Source organism: Megalobrama amblycephala, linkage group LG2 (genome assembly GCF_018812025.1).
Source record: "Megalobrama amblycephala isolate DHTTF-2021 linkage group LG2, ASM1881202v1, whole genome shotgun sequence".
In the NCBI taxonomy this organism is placed as follows: domain Eukaryota; kingdom Metazoa; phylum Chordata; class Actinopteri; order Cypriniformes; family Xenocyprididae; genus Megalobrama; species Megalobrama amblycephala.
Window position 1 is genome coordinate 38,871,141 of NC_063045.1, and position 23,221 is coordinate 38,894,361.

The 23,221-nt window shown below is 39.5% G+C and overlaps 1 protein-coding gene and 1 long non-coding RNA gene across 2 annotated transcripts; both read right to left on the reverse strand.

The window, feature by feature from the left end:
• Nucleotides 1–4,451: 4,451 nt before the first annotated feature.
• scpp8 (secretory calcium-binding phosphoprotein 8) lies at nt 4,452–5,953 on the reverse strand. Its single transcript, XM_048175116.1, has 3 exons — nt 5,547–5,953; nt 5,302–5,362; nt 4,452–5,152 (listed from the first exon to the last, which is right to left on the reverse strand). Exons 2-3 carry the CDS (start codon nt 5,359–5,361, stop codon nt 4,697–4,699), a joined length of 516 nt encoding a protein of 171 aa, XP_048031073.1. The 5' UTR covers nt 5,362; nt 5,547–5,953; the 3' UTR covers nt 4,452–4,696.
• Nucleotides 5,954–12,205: 6,252 nt separating this feature from the next.
• LOC125258275 lies at nt 12,206–13,001 on the reverse strand. The gene is made up of 3 exons (XR_007182573.1): nt 12,882–13,001; nt 12,641–12,701; nt 12,206–12,490 (listed from the first exon to the last, which is right to left on the reverse strand). It is a non-coding gene; the product is annotated as an uncharacterized LOC125258275 (long non-coding RNA).
• Nucleotides 13,002–23,221: the final 10,220 nt, after the last annotated feature.

Here is a 23,221-nt window from a genome sequence, read left to right on the forward strand (position 1 = left end):
CGCGGTCACCGATGTCATAGTTGACCTCCGCCGGGTTGAGCTTGCGGGAGAAGAAGGCACATGGATGGAGTCTACTTGGTGTCCCCTGCTGCTGAGAGAGGACCGCTCCCACTCCGGTGGTGGAGGCGTCCACTTCCACGACGAAAGGTAGGTCAGGGTTAGGGTGGACGAGGAGGGGAGCGGTGGTGAAGGCTCTCTTGAGGGTCTCAAAGGCGTTGGTGGCTTGCGGGGACCAGGACAGAGACTTGGGCTGGTGACGGAGCAGATTGGTGAGTGGGCTGACGATTGTACTGTAGTTCTTGATGAAGCGACGGTAGAAATTGGAAAATCCGAGGAAGCGCTGGAGTTCTTTGATGGTTGTTGGAGTGGGCCAGGTCTGGATGGCGGACACCTTCCCCTCGTCCATCCGGATGCCACTGTGGTCAATCACGTACCCCAGGAACTGGACAGAGGGCTGGTGGAAAGAGCACTTTTCAGCTTTGAGGAAGAGTTGGAATTGCCGTAAGCGTTGGAGGACCTCCGCAACGTGGTGGCGATGTTCGGCCAAGCTCCGGGAGTAGATGAGGATGTCGTCTATATACACCAGCACGAACTTGTGGAGAAACTCCCGGAGCACCTCGTGTATGAAGTCCTGGAATATGGAGGGGGCGTTGACCAGATCATACGGCATCACGAGGTATTCGTAGTGGCCGGTGGGCGTGACGAAGGCGGTCTTCCACTCGTCCCCCTCACGTATCCGGATGAGGTTATACGCGCTGCGGAGGTCCAACTTGGTGAACACAGTGGCACCGCGGAGATGTTCCAGGGCCGCTGGGATGAGGGGAAGTGGGTAACGGAACTTGACTGTGATCTTATTAAGGGCACGGTAATCAATGCAGGGCCGCAAGCCTCTGTCCTTCTTAGCCACAAAAAAGAAACTTGAAGCAGCAGGGGAAGTAGACGGGTGGATGTAACCTTGACTAAGGGCCTCTTTGATGTATTCCTCCATGGCCTTCTCCTCCGGTAGAGACAGGGGGTAGATACGTCCCCTGGGCACTGGCTCACCCGGTAACAGATCGATGGCACAGTCCCATGGCCGGTGTGGAGGTAGCTTGGAGGCGCGTTGCGGGCAGAAGACGTCACTGAAGGGGGCGTAGTCCGGAGGAACCTCCACGGAGAGCTTCTCTACGGGGCTTTCGATGGACGTGGCATTGACGGAGAGAGTTTTGGAGAGAGGAGAGTTCGGAACAGGAAGCTCAGGGAAGCAGTCGAGGAAGCAGTGGTCGCCCCACTTCAGGACTTCGCCCATGCGCCAGGAGATGGTGGGATTGTGAAGCTCAAGCCAGGGGCGCCCTAGAACCACGTCAGCGGTGGACTCCTCCAGAACCAGCAGATGAATATTTTCAGTATGAAAAATTCCCACACGAAATTGAAGTGGTCCCACACAGTGACGGATGGTCTTACGGCTCAGGGGTTTGCCCGTGATGGAGTGGATTTGATAGTGAGTCGGAGACGGGGAGATCTTGAGTTTGAGTTATCGACAGAGGGCACCGGAGATGAAGTTTCCTGCTGACCCTGAGTCGAGGAGCGCCACCACTGGAACAGAGGCATTAGCAGCAGTAAGGTTTACAACAGTAGTGAGTGGTTTCATTTTCTGAATGGAGGGAATTATCGCACTCACCACGGGCCGAGGAGGACGGGTTGGGCATGCGGAGATGACATGCCCCGGAGATCCACAATATAGGCATAAGTTCAGGGTCAGCCTTCTCTGTCTTTCCGTTGTTGTGAGACGTGAATGGTCGACTTGCATAGGCTTGCTGGCTGGTTCTGGAGAGCTGACGGGTTCGGACCGATGGAGGAGGATGTTGGAGAGAGACTGGCCCTGGTGCTCGAGGAGACACGACTGCATACGAGAACCCACGCGGATGGCGAGTTGGATGAAGCGTTCAAGTCCTATGGAGTCCTCGTATGCAGCGAGATGCAGCCGCACATTAGGCTCCAGACCTTGACGAAAGGTGGTGATGAGGGCTTGTTCATTCCATCCGCTGGTGGCGGCTAGCGTTCTAAACTGCAAGGCATATTCGTTGACAGAGTTATTTCCTTGTTTTAAATTATAAAGTTTCTCACCAGTCGATGAATCCGAGAGAGGTTTTCCGAAGACCTCACGGAAGTGAGAGACGAACGCCGGATAGGATTTCACCACAGAGCCTTTCTGAGTCCACAGCGAATCAGCCCATTGGAGGGCCTTACCTTGCAGTTGTGAGATGATGAACGCAATTTTAGCCGTGTCGGTAGGGTAGAGGTGCGGCTGCATCTCCAGGACCAGTTCGTATTGGAGAAGAAATCCGCTGCATTCCTCCGCCGATCCAGAGTAGGGTGCCGGTTTGGCCATGGGACTGGCGGTGAATGCTGGTGAAGGAGCAGTGACGGTGGGTGTGGAAGCAGCCGCATCGGTGGAAGACGGTGGAGATGTTTGTGGAGTGTGGTGGTTTTGTAGTGGTGGTGATTGCAGTGCTGATGAGTCACAGGTGGCGGTGATCAGTAGGCTGGTGATTGAGTGCGTGGGTAAGGGAGTGAGGTGGAACCTGACTTGTCTGTGACAGTAGTTTGCTCTGGAATTTTTATAGTGGTTGTCTGAGAAAAACATGGCAGATTAGGATGATATTCTGCACTCATTTGAAATTGACTTATGACCTTCTATGACATGATATAATAGAGGGTATGCACGTGAAATCACCGTTGACCGTTACGACTGCGGTCACGGCCACTGAGTGGCAAAAGAGTGAGTGGCAGCAACAAAACACATCCAAAACGGAAAAGAGCTTTGCGATTGACTGTAGAAATAGCTTTGACACAAAACCTGAGGTATATATTTAAAGACTGCTGAAAGCTACAGAAAAAAGAAGCAAATGGATTGCTGCAATTCACAGAAACAACTGGACTCCAGGCAGAGAAACATGGATTTGCAGTTATCATTTTGTGTCAAATTGTTGGATTTCGAGGTAAAATCATACCGTATATATTGTATTGTTATATAATATGTTGACAACTCATCAATTAAATATTTTTAATTCTTATCTTCTTATATTCTTATCTTATATTCTGCATAATTGTGTGTTTTAAAATAAACACTGACAAAACTATACTATAAAACTATATATGTTTTAGGGCTGGACAATATGACGATATATATAACATTGATATAAGTGATTACTCTGATTTAAACCTACCTATATTGTAGTTATATAAAATATTCACAGGCAGATTTGCTTTATGTATTTCCCCAGCGTCAAATCAGGCACATATAAATGTCAGCAAACACGACTCCTGTCAATATCCATGGATTAGGTTTATTTGACGAGTTGTAAGAAAAACTTTCGAGTCCAACCTTTAGTGTAATCATTTGTTTTACTCGCGTTTTCGCAGTTTCCCCTATTAAATCGTGTCATGCAGCAGGTTCTTTTACCACTCAGTCCAGCTGAGCGAGCGCGTTCGGGCGGGAAAGTGACGTCGATGCATACCCTCTATTAGGGCTGGGCGATATATCGCATGCGATTGTCACGCGCATTTCGTCAGTAAAGCCGGTTCCCTGATTACCGCTAAATCGCCATCACCTGCTTTCAAATGGAGCGGCATTTAATAGACAGAGCCGTAGTTCACTGATAAGCTGTGCAATATCGCTTTCATTATCGAAGGCGATTCATCTGCGATAATGAACGCGATATTGCGTAGCTTATCAGTGAACTACGGCTCTGTCTATTAAATGCCACTCCATTTGAAAGCAGGTGATGGCGATTTAGCGGTAATCAGGGAACCGGCTTTACTGACGAAATGCGCGTGACAATTGCATGCGATATATCGCCCAGCCCTACCCTCTATTCTAAATTTAAATTACCTCATGGATGTGGCTGTTGTGGTTTGTGATTATAGGAGCATCAGCTGCTGCAGTACATGTGGTGTGAATTTGACATAGTCCTTTTATGTTTAACCGTTTTAAATTCCTATAGCCTGCCATGCACAGTTGCCCTGAAGCCACTGGGGTGGCGGTGCCACCAGGCTTGGGCCCGTCATCGCTGCTTGCAGCTATATTTTATTTTGACCTCATGAAAAAAAACCTAAGGTGAATTGAAAAAAACGTACATAGAAGGTTCCATGTCATTTACACTAATGCTATGGTAATACTACAACAACTACTGATAATAATAATAATAATAATAATAATAATAATAATAATTGTATATTGTTACTATTATTTAATTTGGTTACTGAAAAGGGTACAAGAAAAGTTACTGAACTCACATATTAATATGCTGATATGAAATCATATTTTCTTAATTCAGACAAAATACTACCAATAAAAACCCATTTAAAAATGACTTGATTTTTCTTGCATCATATTAAAGGTAGTGACATCATAAAATTGTTCTCAAATGAAGAAAAAAAATTATCAAAATGAGCACTTAAAACCATAATGGTGACATGCAAATGTAATCTTTATTACTTAAATCATTCATTAGTTTCATTCTTTTTCAAAGCACATTGTTATACTGTGCACTATAATCAGTTGTACATTGTTATTTGTATATTAATTTTGCATTAAAATATGATTAAACCGCAATATTGCAAGTTATTAGCAGATTAGCAGCCATCGCCACCCTTTCAAGTGACGGTGATGATTGGTGGTGCGCGGCTTGGCACAATGACTTCCTCAGAAGAATCAGACTCGTTCAGACTCGTTTGATTCAGAATTTGAATCCTGCCTGAATGAATCATTTTCCTCTGAACTGGATCTTGACTGCACAGACTCTGATGAATCAGATCCTCTGCGCAAAGGAAACCGACGATTCAAAGAATCATTTTCCTCGGAACTGGATCCTGACTGCACAGAGTCTGATGAATCAGATCCTCTGCGCAAAGGAAACCGACGATTCAAAGAATCATTTTCCTCGGAACTGGATCCTGACTGCACAGAGTCGGATGAATCAGATCCTCTGCGCAAAGGAAACCGACGATTCAAAGAATCATTTTCCTCGGAACTGGATCCTGACTGCACAGACTCTGATGAATCAGATCCTCTGCGCAAAGGAAACCGACGATTCAAAGAATCATTTTCCTCGGAACTGGATCCTGACTGCACAGAGTCTGATGAATCAGATCCTCTGCGCAAAGGAAACTGTGGATTCAAACAGTTGAAAAGTATCTGTATTAATAGTACTGTATTCTTTTATAAGATACCAAGTAGCTATAAAAGTAGCATTTTATATATATGTAAAAAACATAATAAAAATGTAAAAGAAAACATTTAATTGATACTGTACTTACTGGTTTTGAAAAGACTGATGCAACAAAAAGCATCAGTATCATTGCCTGTGTTGACTTCATCCTACAAAACAAAAGCGCCAAAAGAGATTAATGTGAAATCTTTATTCTCTAAATATTGTTTTCCACAGTATAATTTTTTTTATAAAGCATTTTGCTTGCTTGTGTTCATGATTATTCATTTACCAATAATAAAGACAGATTCAAAAGCCATAAATGTTGTATAAATCAAGAGATGAATGAGTTACCTTGTACAGATGCTCTTGTCCAGTTATTGTAATGTCACAGTCTGTATTACTCTGGCAGCTGTGGTACTTTGGCTTAAATACTGGCTGGATGTGAGTAAACCAGGGCTTGGTTCAGTGAATTCCCATGTAGATGACATGACAATAAGTCAACTTTTGTTCAACTCTCTACCAAAACTTGAAAAATGCCTTTCAAAATCCCTTATACAATCAGTGTGAAGTAATCCAAACAAGAGTGTAAATCATGCAACACCACTGCCCCGGTGCATTGTTTAGACAAACCACATTCCCTGCTACATGTTTAGTATGTGAAATGCTCATAAGCATGCTATATGTAAACTTATGTGCAGGGTTTACTGTACTGTACATCTCAAATACATTCATGTGAAATTATGGCCTGTGACTTTATATTTTGGACAGTTTTTATACTGTAATATATGGCAAACTCACATCTGAAATGCATACTTGTCAAATTATTTAAATGGCAGTTTAAATACATTTTTAATGCTTGACATATGAATGAATGTTGGGTATCATAAAACGTATTATGTAAATGCCTATAAATGATGTGGGTCCATGACACATAAGTGTGTCCCTGATCAAAAAAGGAAAAATATTTTGGAAATATAGTTCAAAACATATGTGGCAAGTTCTTGGAAATGTACAATTTGTGTTTATAGTGGTTTCTTATTGCTTTAAAAAAACTTTTATACCATTTTCAAGAAAAGATTCAAAGGTGGTAATGGAACAATAAGGATCAGTTAGTTGAACTAATGAACTAAAATGAACTAACAATGAAAAATAAGTCAAGTAAAAGCATTTATTAATCTTTGTTAAAGTTTATTTCACCATTTACTAATACATTAGCTATTCAAATCAAAAACATTATTTAATGGACCTGAGCTGACATGAACTAACAATGTACAGTTTGTATTTTTAATAACTTAAAGAGTAATAAATATGTGTTGCTCATTGTTAGTCTGCAGCACGCTTTCAGAAGGCACCTGAATCATCATCTAAGATAAGTAAAAATGATCTTTTATTCCACATTTGCGCTTTTGTGTGGTCCGGTTATCATTCCTAAATGAGCTATCTTACAAGTTTTAAACTAGTGTCATGTCAACAGATGCATGAGTGTATCACTGAAGCATATAAGCAGAAGTTTTACTGCATGGTTATGCAGCAGTGGCCTTTTGCTGTTAGAGCTATTTTATATGCTGTTTAGCACATTATGAAAACAGTTAAAGTGATATAAGCATTGCACTTTATCGGTGTCCACCATTTTTAGCAGCGATATTATTCAGTGACACATTAATTTTTCAGAGCAATGTTTTGTTTTGTTTTTCGATCAAAGTTTTTTTTTTTTAGCTTTCACATTATACAGAAAGGAGAAACACACATAACTAAACCCCCCTCCCCTGAACACCAGACATAAAAAAGTCACCATACATACTTAGACGTCCATGAAATAAAACATTTTTATATTGCCATGTTACCTGATTCCCTCAACAAAAGTTAAGAAAGACTGCCAGATATTATAAAATGTCCCTGAAGACCCTCTGTCTCTATGTCTGATTTTCTCCAACTTAAGAAGGCTCATGACTTCCCTTATCCAGTGGCTATGTGTCAGTGGATTAGTGTCTTTCTATTTAAACAATATCAGTCTCCTAGCCAGAAGACAACAAAAGGCCAACATATTAATTTCTCTTTTGCTAAGAGAGGTGTTTACTGGGGCCACACCAAACAATGCAATAAATGGGGACGGCTCCTCTTTCCATCTTTCCACATACCACGGAAAAGTTCTCAAAAATTCTTTTTAAAGTCTTGTAAAGTCTTGAACATGTCCAGAACATGTGTCAACATGTGCATGGGGACCTGCCTACATCGATCACATGTGGTGTCTATGTCAGCTTTAATTTTATAGAGTCTGACTTTAGACCAGTGCAGACGCTGTACAATTTTGATTTGCACTACAGCATGTCTAAGGCATATGGATAATGAGTAAATTCCCTGTATTATTTTGTGCCAAATTTCTTCTGAAATCGGTTCATCTAAATCTGTCTCCCAATTGTTTTTAAGTAGGTCTAAGGGTGTTGAATCATATGTGCTTGGTAGTTCGCAGAGGTGGAAAAAGTACTCAAAAATGTTACTCAAGTGAAAGTACAAGTACTGAGTGAAAATTTTACTCAATTAAAAGTAAAAGTGTCTGGCCAGAATCATACTTGAGTAAAAGTAAAAAAAAAATACCACATTAAAATTGTACTTGAGTATTAAAAAAGTAAAAGTAACAGCAAGAATGAACACTAGAGATTCTTGTTTAAGCTTTTAATCTCTAAAAACATGAATTGAATGAACCACATACAAGGTTTTATCCTGCTTTAGAACTGTTTGTATTTAATTGTATTTAATTATCAAACTATAAGATTACTATCTCATGCCAATATGCAACATGCTACTCAAAGTTGTAAAACCTCAGATTTAACTTAAGCAGAAGCTGATTTTCAAAATTGTGAGTGTCAAGCCTAGCTCTTTTGGGGCTGAAAAGCAATCCTGCAGTGCTGAAAAGCCTCTCACAGGCAGCCGATGCAGGAAGAGGTATATTAGTCTTGATAGAGAGGCTGCAAATAGAAGGGAAAGTTGCTGGCTTCATGTGTTGTCGGTTTCAAAGAAGCGAAAAAATCTTCATCATCAGATGAACTGTTGGCCACGGGTGCTCTTGATCCTGTGGCTGATTTTGGACTGTGTTCGCAGCTGAATCATGTTCTTCCTCCATTTTCTTCCACTGATTGACTGTTATAATTTCTCTAATTTCCAGGTCAAGGTGCTGTGCATTGTGGTAATTGATGCGACATGACATCACTTCCAAAGGACCAATGAACATGTCTGACCAATTTCATGGAATGTGAAAACGAATCTCATTGAAAATCAATAAATAACATTTAAATTAAACTGGGCATCAGTGCAATTAAGTTGGTTTGGTAATAGCAAGGGAAAATAGAATGATCTCCAAAAAAGAAGTACTTTTTGACTGTAAATAAAATTGTAAGGAGTAAAAATTACTTTTTTTCTTTAAAAATAAAGTAAAAGTATTGATTTTTAATTGTACTCAAGTAAAGTAAAAATCCCAAAAAATAATACTTAAGTAAAGTAATCAAGTAAAATTACTCAAGTACTTTACACCTTTGGTAGTTCGTAAATTCCAGAGCAATGTTTTTTAGCAGTGCTAAACGTGTGGTTGATTCAGATGCACATGTGTCTGACTCTGAGTCACTTAAAAGAACTATCAATACAGTTAATACTAAGCGTCATGTTTGTTATATTCTGGTGGCATCCAAGCACAAACTGAACCGTTATGCAGTTTTGTCTATGCAGCAGCAAATGGCCTATTGTCTATTGGCGACAGATCTGCTGATAGATCTGGGGTGTTTGTCTATCCTTTTCTGTCTTGTTGGAAGGGTGTTTGTTCCATCCCTTATCATGTGCAGATTTATGCATATTTGCAGCAGCTTCAGCAGCTTGTTCTTACTCAAAAGCACATGTATAGTACTGTATTGTCTAAATCTCCCATTAAATGTGTAGGGCGAAAAGTGCTTTTCATTGTACAGCAATAGTCTTCTTCAGCTGTTTCATCACAGCGTTATTGGCTTGCCTTACACCTGTTTTGATCTGTTAGATGTTTTCCCTTTTCTCTGTTTCCTGCTTTGTTGGGGGTTAATTCCATTGTTACATGTGCAGCAGCAGCATGTCTTACATGCTCACAGCAATGTCTGTTAATGTATTGGCAGCAGCAAGTCTCGGTACTTGCTCTGCAGCAGCAGCAGCGTAGCAGATCAATTCCGCCAAGACCAAATACATTAACACTGCCATATCCATTACCATTCTAATCTCAATTACCATACCACTATCCCAAGAGTTGTCTTGACAGAACTAACGTTAACTAATGGGGATTTATTGTAAAGTGTTACTGATGCAAGTGTCATGTGATTTAACACTTAAATAAAACATACAGACATGTTATTTATACCTTAAATACATGTTTATGGTGAGTGTCTATTAATCATTATTTTCCAAAAAGGTTTGTAAGTACAAAATGCAGGCCAATAAAGCTAATCTAATCCAAAATGGCAATCTAAACTCTGCCATTTTGGCAGGCCATCAGGAGAGCGCTAGAGTGGCTGTAGCATTGGTATCGATAGTGGTTGAACAATAATTTAAAACCAGACTGTTTCAACCTTACAAACCTTACTATTTTAACATGGTGGACAGCTGCTGTGTGCCAGGATGCCAGAACAGGTGGGGGAATGCAACGGGGAAATCATTGTATCGTATTCCTAAGGATCCCGATAGACGACTGAAATGGTTCACTGCAATAAAACGTGCTAAACCAACACAACAAAACTTTTTATTTTTTTGTCTTGTATCTCAGTATTCCTATAAGTGTTGTTTTTATGTTTAATAGTAACCCTAAAATTACATGAATGAGTTTAAAATGTGTTAAATAACTGGGCTGATACAGGCTAAGAATTTTCAGTATAACGTAACGTTACACTTTATTCCACCAGTCACAATTGTGGCTGAACATAAAACACAATTTTTCACACACAATTCCATAAAAAATGTATAAAATAATTGTTGTTTATTTTAAGGGGCAACTAATGACCCCTCATTTGGATATTTTCATGTCTGGGAAAAAATTTGGGATTAAACGGTTAAGAATTCATTTTATATTCGCTCCCGGCTGTCCCTGCCTGCCAACATGGTGGTGTAAACAGAATGGGTGACGTGACGTCCGGAGCTCTATATGCTCAATAAAGACCAGGAGTCAAAGTTGAAGTTCAATCAGTTGGCAGAGCGCTTACTGAAGACAAAGTTCTCTATACTTCCTTAGGCCGTAGAGTGCTGAGTAATTAGTAAGAGTAATGAGTGTTGAACTCTCCTGTTCCTTCAGCATGGTCACACAAACACCAAAATAGGTTTTAGGAAAAAATCAAAACCTATATTTACATAAATTTCACGTGATTTTATAAAAGTGGCTGTCTATAACAGATAAATCTGCTCATACTGAAATTAAATGAAAGCATGATTTTGGTGCATAAGATTATTGCGCAAACAACAGCTCAGGGGGTCAAAAAATTTAGGGTTATATGTTAGAGTAATACAACATCAGCAATCACAGACATTCACATTACACTGGATTAGATTTCTCAGAGTACTGTTGAGTTTGCACAAATAATAGTACATAGTTTGCTCAGTAATTTTTATAGTGGTTGTCTGAGAAAAACACAGATGGCAGATTAGCACGGTATTCTGCACTCATTTGAAATTGACTTATGACATTTTATGACATGATATTAATCTAAATTTAAATGACCTCATGGATGTGGCTGTTGTGGTTTGTGATCATGGGAGCACCAGCTGCTGCAGTAAATGTGGTGTGATTTTGACATAGTCCTTATGTTTAACCGTTTTAAATACCTATTGCCTGCCATGCACAGTTGCACTGAAGCCACTGGGGTGGCGGTGCCACCAGGCTTGGGCCCGTCATCGCTGCTTGCAGCTATATTTTATTTTGACCTCATGAAAAAAAACCTGAGGTGAATTGAAAAAAACATACATAGAAGTTTTCATGTGATTTAGACTAATGCTATGGTAATTCTACTACAACTACTGATAATAATAATAATAATAATAATAATAATAATTGTATATTGTTACTGTTGTTATTATTATTATTATTATTATTATTTCATTTGGTTACTAAAAAGGTACAAGAAAAGTCACTCACATATTAATATGCTGATATGAAATCATATTTTCTTAATTCAGACAAAATACTACCAATAAAAACCACATTTAAATATGACTTGATTTTTCTTGCATCATATTAAAGGTAGTCACATCATAAAATTGTTCTCAAATGAAGAAAATCTTTATTAGTTAAATCATTCATTAGTATCATTCTTTTTCAAAGCACATTGTTATTCTGTGCAGTATAATCAGTTGTACATTGTTATTTGTACATTCATTTTGAATTAAAATATGATTAAACCGCAATATTGCAAGTTAATAGCAGATTAGCAGCCATCGCCACCCCTTCAAGGGGGGGTGATGGTGATAGTGATGGTGATGGTGGTAGGGGTGGTGGTGTCTTCTGTGGTGGTGATAGTGATGGTGATGTTGGTAGGGGTGGTGATGGTGATAGGGGTGGTGGTGTCTTCTGTGGTGGTGGTGGTAGGGGTGGTAGTGTCTTCTGTGGTGGTGGTAGGGGTGGTAGTGTCTTCTGTGTTGGTGGTAGGGGTGGTAGTGTCTTCTGTGGTGGTGGTAGGGGTGGTGGTGTCTTCTGTGGTGGTGGTGGTGGTAGGGGTGGTAGTGTCTTCTGTGGTGGTGGTGGTGGTGGTAGGGGTGGTAGTGTCTTCTGTGGTGGTGGTGGTGGTGGTAGGGGTGGTGGTGGTGGTGGTGGTGGTGGTAGGGGTGGTAGTGTCTTCTGTGGTGGTGGTAGGGGTGGTGGTGTCTTCTGTGGTGGTGGTAGGGGTGGTAGTGTCTTCTGTGGTGGTGGTAGGGGTGGTGGTAGGGGTGGTAGTGTCTTCTGTGGTGGTGGTGGTAGGGGTGGCGGGGGTGGTGGTATGGGTGGTGGTGGTGGTGGTAGAGGTGGTGGTGGTGGTAGGGGTGGTGGTGGCGATGGTTGGTGGTTTTGTTGTGGTCCTAGCTGGAGCGCGTGTTCTTGGCACAATGACTTCCTCAGAAGAATCAGAATCACTTGATTTAGACTCGTTTGATTCAGAATTTGAATCCTGCCTGGATGAATCATTTTCCTCTGAACTGGATCTTGACTCTGATGAATCAGATCCTCTGCGCAAAGGAAACCGGCGATTCAAATAATCATTTTCCTCTGAACTGGATCCTGACTGCACAGAGTCTGATGAATCAGATCCTCTGCGCAAAGGAAACTGAGGATTCAAACAGTTGAAAAAAGTATCATTATTAATAGTACTGTATTCTTTTGAAAGAAACTGAAGTAGCTATAAAAGTAACATTGTATATATGTAAAAAACATAATAAAAATGTAAAAGAAAACATTTAATTGATACTGTACTTACTGGTTTTGAAAAGACTGATGCAACAAAAAGCATCAGTATCATTGCCTGTGTTGACTTCATCCTACAAAACAAAAGCGCCAAAAGAGATTAATGTGAAATCTTTATTCTCTAAATATTTTCCACAGTGTATTTTTTTAATAAAGCATTTTGGTTGCTCGTGTTTATGATTATTCATTTACCAATAATAAAGACAGAATTAAAAGCCATAAATGTTGTATAAATCAAGAAATGAATGAGTTACCTTGTACAGATGCTCTTGTCCAGTTATTGTAATGTCACAGTCTGTATTACTCTGGCAGCTGTGGTACTTTGGCTTAAATACTGGCTGGATGTGAGTAAACCAGGGCTTGGTCCAGTGCATTCACCTTGTAGATGACATGACAATAAGTTAACTTTTGTTCAACTCTCTACCAAAACTTGAAAAATGCCTTTCAAAATCCCTTATACAATCAATGTGAAGTAATCCAAACAAGAGTGTAAATCATGCAACACCACTGCCCCGGTGCATTGTTTAGACAAACCACATTGCCTGCTATATACTTAAGCAAGCTATATGTAAACTTATGTACAGGGTTTACTGTACTGTACATCTTAAATACATGCATGTGAAATTATGGCCTGTGACTTTATATTTTGGACAGTTTTTATACTGTATAATATATGGCAAACTCACATCTGAAATGCATACTATGCCTATAAATGTGGGTCCATGACACATAAGTGTGTCCCTGATCAAAAAAGGAAAAATATTTTGGAAATATAGTTCAAAACATATGTGGCAAGTTCTTGGAAATGTACAATTTGTATTTATAGTGGTTTCTTATTGCTTCAAAAAACTTTTATACTATTTTCAAGAAAGGTTTTAAAGGTGGTAATGCAACAATAAGGATCAGTTAGTTGAACTAACGAACTAAAATAAACTAACAATGAGAAATAAGTAAAGTAAAAGCATTTATTAATCTTTGTTAATGTCACGGCAATAAAGGCGGATGCAAGTAGCAAGTAAACTTCTCTCTTTATTGAGTCAACACACAAATAATCCAAACATGTAGCAGTCAGCAGGAGAGCGGTGACACAGGGACTTCGATGGGCGATCCGGGACAGATGAGTGCAGACCGTGAAGAGTGCCCGAAGTGAAGGGAGAACACCAGGTGAGAAATCCAAACATGAACTGGAACAGGAACAATACGCCACAATGAACTTGACTCAAACTGAAGAACACACGAGGAACACAAGGAACAGCACGGGGGAATCTCCAACAACTATCTGACAAACATGAGACAAAATACAATAAATAGGCTGTTAGATGACAATCAGCTGCCGCTGATCATTGACAGTCCTTAAATGAGATAGCGGATCACCAACCGTGACAGTTAAATTTTATTTCACCATTTACTAATACATTAGTTATTAAAATTAAAAACATTATTTAATGGACCTGAGCTGACATGAACTAACAATGAACAGTTTGTATTTTTAATAATGTAAACAAAGAGTAATAAATATGTGTTGCTCATTGTTAGTTGGCTGATGGCTGTTAGCAGTCTGCAGCGTGCTTTCAGAAGGCATCTGAATCAACATCTAAGATAAGTAAAAATGATCTTTTATTCCACATATGTGCTTTTGTGTGGTCCGGTTATCATTCCTAAATGAGCTATCTTACAAGTTTCAAACTAGCATCATGTCAACAGATGCATGAGTGTATCACTGAAGCATATAAGCAGAAGTTTTACTGCATGGTTATGCAGCAGTGGCCTTTTGCTGTTACAGCTATTTTATATTCTGTTTAGGACATTATGAAAACAGTTAAAGTGATATAAGCATTGCACTTTATCTGCGTCCACCATATTTAGCAGAGGTATTACTCAATGACGAATTCATTTTCAGAACAAGGTTTTTGTTTTATTTTTCGATCAAAGTTTTTTTTTATTCGTTTTCACATACATTATACAGAATGGAGGAACACACATAACAAAACCCCCCCTCCCTCGAGCACCAAACATAAACAAAGTCACCATACATACTTAGACGTCCATGAAACAAAACATTTTTACATCGCCATGGTACCTGCTTCCATTTCCTCAACAAAAGAAAGGCTGCCAGATATTATAAAATGTCCCACTAGACATGTATGTCTACTGATTGTATGTCTAATTTTCTCCAACTTAAGAAGGCTCATGACTTCCCTTATCCAGTGGCTATGTGTCAGTGGATTAGTGTCTTTCTATTTAAACAATATCAGTCTCCTAGCCAGAAGACAACAAAAGGCCAACATGTTAATTTCCCTTTTGCTAAGAGAGGTGTTTACTGGGACCACACCAAACAATGCAATAAATGGGGACGGCTCTTCTTTCCATCTTTCCAAATACCCCGGAAAAGTTCTCAGAAATATTAAGCCAGAATGTGTCCAGAACATGTGCAGAAGAGTGGTGGGGACCTGCCTACATCGATCACATGTGGTGTCTATGTCAGCTTTAACTTTAGAGAGTCTGACTTTAGACGAGTGCAGACGCTGTACAATTTTGATTTGTACTACAGCATGTCTAAGGCATATGGATAATGAGAAAATTCCCTGTATTATTTTGTGCGAAATTTCTTCTGAAATCGGTTCATCTAAATCTGTCTCCCAATTGTTTGTAAGCAGGTCTAAGGGTGTTGAATCATATATGCTGGGTAGTTTGTAAATTCCAGAGCAATGTTTTTTAGCAGTGCTAAACGTGTGGTTGATTCAGATGCACGTGTGTCTGACTCTGAGTCACTTAAAAGAACTATCAATACAGTTAATACTAAGCGTCATGTTTGTTATATTCTGGTGGCATCCAAGCACAAGCTGAACCGTTATGCAGTTTTGTCTATGCAGCAGCAGCAAATGGCCTATTGTCTATTGGCGACAGATCTGCTGATAGATCTGGGGTGTTTGTCTATCCTTTTCTGTCTTGTTGGAAGGGTGTTTGTTCCATCCCTTATCATGTGCAGATTTATGCATATTTGCAGCAGCTTCAGCAGCTTGTTCTTACTCAAAAGCACATGTATAGTACTGTATTGTCTAAATCTCCCATTAAATGTGTAGGGCAAAAAGTGCTTTTCATTGTACAGCAATAGTCTTCTTCAGCTGTTTCATCACAGCGTTATTGGCTTGCCTTACACCTGTTTTGATCTGTTAGATGTTTTCCCTTTTCTCTGTTTCCTGCTTTGTTGGGGGTTAATTCCATTGTTACATGTGCAGCAGCAGCAGCATGTCTTACATGCTCACAGCAATGTCTGTTAATGTATTGGCAGCAGCAAGTCTCGGTACTTGCTCTGCAGCAGCAGCAGCGTAGCAGATCAATTCCGCCAAGACCAAATACATTAACATTGCCATATCCATTGCCATTCTAATCTCAATTACCATACCACTATCCCAAGAGTTGTCTTGACAGAACTAACGTTAACTAATGGGGATTTAATGTAAAGTGCTCCTGATGCAGTATTATGACTCTAAAAATGAAAATGTCATGTGATTTAACACTTAAATAAAACATACAGACATGTTATTTATACCTTAAATACATGTTTATGGTGAGTGTCTATTAATCATTATTTTCCAAAAAGGTTTGTAAGTACAAAATACAGACCAATAAAGCTAATCTAATCCAAAATGGCAATTTTGGCAGGCCATCAGGAGAGTGCTAGAGCGGCTGTAGCATTGGTATCGATAGTGGTTGAACAATAATTTAAAACCAGACTGTTTAGACCTTACAAACCTTACTATTTCAACATGGTGGACAGCTGCTGTAGGCCAGGATGCCAGAACAGGTGGGGGAATGCAACAGGGAAATCATTGTATCGTATTCCTAAGGATCCCGATAGACGACTGAAATGGTTCACTGTAATAAAACGTGCTAACCAACACAACAAAACAACAGATGGTTGAATTTTTATTTTTTTTGTCTTTTATCTCAGTATTCCTATAAGTGTTATATATAAGTCATTGTCATCCAACAACTCATCCTCATCAGGTGAGAGAGAATACACCTCTCTCAAACTTCCCAACAGGCTCACTTGCGAGCCCCATGATTGCAGCTGGCGTTTTGCCTTTGTGCTTCAAACTATTATGGTGCTGTGCTGGGCCATCACTTGTTGTTTAATGTAAAATCTAGATCCTGCAGTGAAACCAGCTGAGAGCCACTGGCGTACTTGATCAGAGCATGTCTAGCTTGCGCGCATGTCTAGTTGATAGGCACGTAGTGTTTCTTTACATCAAGTGACATTGTTGCTCGATTGCTCCTGTCTGCCTCGCTGCTCAGAGTGGTTTGCGTCTAACTCCATATAGCTTTGTTTTGAATCTCTGACTTTTATTCATTGTTGCTTATATTATTATTACCTTATATATAATATTGCCTACCACATTAATCTGACGTTGCTAGCTTGTAATCTTTGAATCTAAATCGCTGTTACAACACGTTTGCATCTCGCTAGCTTGTTAACTTGTCATCAGTCTCTCACGCGCTCTTTTTTCAACGCGTTCATCAAACAGCTGTGGTAACTCGGATCAGTCTACAAACACAGTGAGTCATGTCATCCTCTCCCATTATTGCAAGTTGTTCCACTTGTCACATGTTTAGTATAGCTTTCTGTGTCAGCGACGAGGGATTTACATGTCATAAATTTAGGGAAATAGTCAGGCTGACAGAGAAAATCTCAGAATTAGAGACACGCATCCAAACTTTAACCGAGGATAGTAAGAATGCAAGGGCTTCAGATACTGTTTTGGATGAGACAAGCTTAGTGAACTCTGTACATTGTTCGTTTCCGGCTGTAGAGCCCGCGCAGCAGGGCACTTGGGTATCGGTGAGGCGGCCTAGCCGCGGAAAACGCCACTCTTCCATTCCAGTAAGAACATCAAACAAGTTCTCCCCACTCAGTGACGCAACCAATTTGCTGATTTTCTATCAGAGTTAGTACTAGCTGTAGATAAAGTCCTTGCTGTTGGTGATTTTAATATCGATGTAGATAATGAAAAGGACGCATTGGGATTGGCATTTGCAGACATTCTAAACTCTATTGGAGTTAGACAACACGTGTCAGGACCCACTCATTGTCGTAATCATACTTTAGATCTAATATTGTCACATGGAATCGATATTAATGCTGTTGAAATTCTGCAGCAGAGTGATGACATCTCAGATCATAGTCTTGTGTATACTACATTTAGTCAAAGCAGCTAAACTGCCTCCCTGCCATAAATATGGTAGAACCATCACTTCTACCACTAAAGATCACTTTATAAATAATCTTCCTGATCTGTTTCATCGCCTTAGCATACCAGACAGCTTAGAAGACCTCGATGTTGCAACAGAAACTATTGACTCTGTCTTTTCCAGCACATTAGACTCAGTTGCTCCTTTGCGTTTAAAAAAGATTAAGGAAATTAATCCAATGCCATGGTACAGTGAGCAACACCCTAAAAATAGCAGCCAGAAAAATGGAGCGCAGCTGGAAGAAAACAAAACTAGAAGTATTTCGCATTTCGTGGAGAGAGAGAGAATGATTGAGTACAGAAAGGCCTTAAAAACTACTAGATCTGTCTATTTTTCAAAACTTTTAGAAGAAAGCACAACCCTAGTTATTTGTTTGATACAGTGGCTAAATTAACAAGAAATAAAGCTTTAACTTCTGATGTTTCCAAAGAGCACAGCAGTAACGACTTTATGAATTTCCTTATTTGCAAGATTGACAATATTAGAGAGAAAATTATAACCATGCAACCGTCTACTACAGTATCACGTCAGACAGTGCATTGTAGTGTCCCTGAGGAAAAATTCAATTCATTTACTGCTTTAGGAGAGGAAGAATTGTCTAAACTTGTTAAATCATCAAAATCAACAACATGTATGTTAGACCCTATACCGACTAAGCTATTGAAAGAGATGCTTCCAGAGGTCATAGATCCTCTTCTTAATATCGTTAATTCATCTTTATCACTAGGATACGTATCAAATTTTTTTAAGCTGGCTATTATTAAACCTCTTATTAAAAAAACACAACTTGATCCTAGAGAATTATTCAATTACAGGCCGATCTCAAATCTTCCTTTTCTGTCAAAAATACTAGAAAAGGCAGTTTCATCACAGCTATGTTCCTTTTTAGACAGAAATAGTATCTGTGAGAATTTCCAGTCAGGATTTAGACCGTACCATAGTACTGAGACTGCTCTCATTAGAGTTACTAATGATTTGCTCTTATCATCAGATTGTGGTTGTATCTCTCTATTAGTGTTACTGGATCTTAGTGCTGCATTTGACACTATTGATCACAATATTCTTTTAAATAGACTCGAAAACTATGTTGGCATTAGTGGAATCGCATTGTCATGGTTCAAATCATACTTATCTGACCGTTATCAGATAATAGTAGTAAACGAAGAGAGGTCATATCGATCACAAGTTCAATATGGAGTACCGCAAGGCTCAGTACTAGGACCGTTGCTTTTCAGTCTGTACATGCTACCCTTGGGAGATATCATTAGGAAGCATGGCGTTAGTTTTCATTGTTACGCTGATGATACTCAGCTCTATATTTGTTTGCGCCCTGACGAAACTTACCATTTCACAAAATTAACGGAATGTATAGCTGATATAAAAAATTGGATGACCAGTAATTTCCTACAACTAAATTCAGAAAAAACAGAGATTCTAATCTTTGGACCAAAAACTTCTTCACATAATAACCTAGAATACTGTCTAACACTTGATGGCTGCATTAAGTCTTCGTCGTCAGTTAGGAACCTGGGTGTGCTCTTTGATACAAATCTTTCATTTGAAGGCCATGTAAAACCGCATTCTTCCATCTTAAAAATATATCTAAACTACGGCATATGCTCTCAATGACAAATGCAGAACAGTTAGTTCATGCATTCATGACCTCAAGGCTAGATTACTGTAACGCTTTACTGGGTGGTTGTTCTGCTCGCTTGATAAATAAACTACAGCTCGTACAAAATGCAGCAGCTAGAGTTCTTACTAGAACTAGGAAGTATGACCATATAGCCCAGTTCTGTCAACACTGCATTGGCTTCCTGTTAAACATCGTATAGATTTTAAAATCTTGCTAATTACTTACAAAGCACTTAATGGTTTAGCTCCCCAGTACCTGAGCGAGCTCTTAAAGCATTATAGTCCTTCACGTTTATTGCGATCTCAGAATTCAGGCCAGCTGATAATACCGAGAATATCAAAATCATCTGCAGGTGGTAGATCCTTCTCCTATTTGGCACCTAAACTCTGGAACAATCTTCCTAGCATTGTTCGGGAAGCAGACACACTCTGTCAGTTTAAATATAGACTAAAAACGCATCTCTTTAACCTGGCATACACATAAACCATTATAAATTTATATTTTCAAATCCGTTAAAGGATTATTAGGCTGCATAAATTAGGTGAGCCGGAACCGGGAACACTTCCTATAACACCAGATGTACTCGTTACATCAGAAGAAGAATGGCATCTATGCTAATATCAGTCTTTCTGTTTATTCTGAGGTTTACCGTAGTCAACCGGATCTGGGCCGTATCCAGCTGAGACCAAGGACCGGTGCCATGACACGACCACAACGCAGCCCTGAAGTATCAGCAGAGATTGAGTCAACTAGATCATCCACTGTGAAGGCCTCATCGACACGACAGCCAGTGGCACAGGTCCTCAACAAACTGTCCATACCGGCGTGATGAATACGATCCTCAACTGGATGGAACTGAAATAAATACTTTAAATGTAGCGATCCTATCGGACTTATGATGGCAACCTGAATTGTAACAAAGCACTGTTCACCAGAGGAGAACTGGCCCCCCGACTAAGCCTGGTTTCTCCCATTGTTTTTTTCTCCATTTTAACACCTATTTGCCACTTGTTTGCCACCTGATGTGACCTGTTGGAGTTTGGGTTCCTTGCCGCTGTCACCTTTGGCTTGCTTAGTTGGGGACACTTGACATTTGACTTGACATTTGATATTCAACAGTGCTTTGAACTGCCTGCATTGACACTATTCTTTAAGAGCTGGTGTGTAGCCAAAATTATATACCAGTTATCAATGTAAAGCTGCTTTGACACAATCTGCATTGTAAAAAGCGCTATATAAATAAAGGTGACTTGACTTGCCTTCGATGGAAAAAATTGTGAACAGAATTTCATTGTTTATTGTTGTAAGATCATTCAGACTGCTCATCCATAATGATGCAGATTTTACCAGGGGATTTCTTGTTTTTGTTATGGCATGAGTGATTGTAGTTCATATGACCAGAGCAAACAGGTTTTGCTGCTCAGACAGATACTTCACCAACCCAAAAGACGTCAATGATGACTGAAGATGTGAAACAGTCAGAATTGTAATTTTCCACATGGATATCATCTGACATCATCTCATATACCAGCCCCTACATGACTGGCAGAAGTTATAAATAAATGACAATGAACTATAAACCCCATTTATGATGTAACGATCTGTAGAAACAAAATTCACGCTTCCAAGTATAAACTGCTAAAAATATTGAGATGCATATTTTAGCACTCTAATAATATTAATACATTTTACATACAACATAATTTGTCAAATAAAATTGTGAATTTTATAAATACAGTGCATTCATAAAATTAGAGCATTTAAACTACTCATAATTGTAAATTTGCTAGATGATGGAATTTCTCTGCTTCAGCATTCATATCTTTAATTTTTTTTTAATTCTCAGTGGGGATACATTTTATACCCTTCTGTTCAGACAGGATGCATTTGTCTGTAAATTGCATAAATAAATGTATATTTAATAAATTAATTGTAAAAAAAAATAAAATAATAATAATTTATTTAAATATTAAACCGCTATTTCCCCAAATATTTTCTGTATTTTACCTGTCAATTTATATGAATTTCTACATCATGCAGATACCCCCACCTCCATCTCCCTTTTCTCTTTCTAATAGGTTGCAAACTATTTACATTGATACAACAACTTATTTTTGATTGTTCAGTATTGTTATGAACTGAAGGTTGAGGATCCAAACACAGTATTTATTAAGAGGTAATCAACAAATGTAGTCAAAAAACAGGCAAATGTCCAAAAGCTCAGAGTTGGCAGTCTAAACAATGTTATCCAGAGCATAGACAAACTGAGAAAACCTGAGAACAAACAAAGAATCCCAAAAAAAAAAAAAAAAAACAAGAGACATGAGACTAGGAAACCATGGCTAGGAAAACAGAGCTAACACATACAAGAATGAGTGAGAAACCATGCTTTAAATAGGGTGAGACTGATGAGGTAAGAAGACACAGCTGTAGGCAATCAGTGATGAGTCCAGGCAATGGATTATGGGGAATATAATTTGTGGTGGAATGACAGAGGACTGAAGATTCCCATGGCGGAGCAGAAGACCACCACAGCAGGTCAGATGGGACTGAAGACCCCTACGGCAGAGCAGGGCTCTGGAGCAAACTCATTGGCTGGAGCGGGCTCTGGAGTAGACTCATTTAGTAGACTCTTGTGCTGGAGCGAACTCTTGAACTGAAGTGCAGTGCACAGCCCAAACACACCAGATGACCATCGCCGTAACAGAGAGTGCAAATGTCAGTGCGACCACTTCTGTGATCCCCAGACTTGAAGCCAATGCAGAGATACCAGCTACTCGCACTGATATCAGCAGTGTATCTTCTAGACTTCAAGCCAGTCTTAAATGCCTAGAGAATGCCTTAATGTCTTCATGTGCAATGGAGGCTTCATGGAGGCTTTCGTGGGGTGACCATGTTGGCTGGGGGCTCTGCTGTGGTGGCCACGTTGTGAGCAGACTCAGGTGTTGTAACCACAAGACAGTCCATCTGAGTTGACACCATTCACTACAGTTGCCAATGATGCATGACTCACAATGAAAGGGGAATATCCAATCTGTCTGCTTACATGGCAGACGCAAATCCGATTCATGTCAGATTTATTTACACATATGAATAAGGCCTGAAACCGATCTGAGAATATCGAAATCCATGTGCTTTTTTCCTGCTTACACGTCCGTGGGTCATTCGATCTGTGTCACAATTGAGTCACTTGAAACAAGTAATGTAAATGCAGCCAGTGAAACACAGTGGGTCACATCATTTCAGCATGGCAAAATATAGGCTACTAATTGGAGGGAGTCGGGTAACCCGCACCATATATATATATATATATATATATATATATATATATATATATATATAAATGTTTCTATTGAATGGACCTTTGGAATTGTATTAAAATTTGAAACTCTAGGACTAATATTGAATTTCAAGTTAGCTTAATTAATGTTAATGTTCAATAATTCTGGACAAAACACAGCTGCAGCAACCCTCTGATTATCAAACACCATCAAGACTGAGTCACAAGAAGTCAAGGATCAAATCAAGAAGAATCACTCCAAGAGGACAGAATTTCTCAAACCGCTCAAAAAATTTCTAAACAAAACTCAACAAAAGACCTTATATTTAAGTTTCTTTAAGTTGCTTTTGTAGTCTCAGCATTGTCTTAAAGAAATAATTCACCCAAATAATATAATTCAAAGAAACAATTCACCTGTTATATTC

Excerpts from the sequence above, each read along its gene's own strand:
- scpp8 (XM_048175116.1), bottom strand. The coding sequence starts at position 5,361 with ATGAAGTCAACACAGGCAATGATACTGATGCTTTTTGTTGCATCAGTC. Across the intron at positions 5,153-5,301 it reads CATCAGTCTTTTCAAAACCA|TTTCCTTTGCGCAGAGGATC; the intron begins GTAAGTACAGTA and ends TTGAATCCACAG.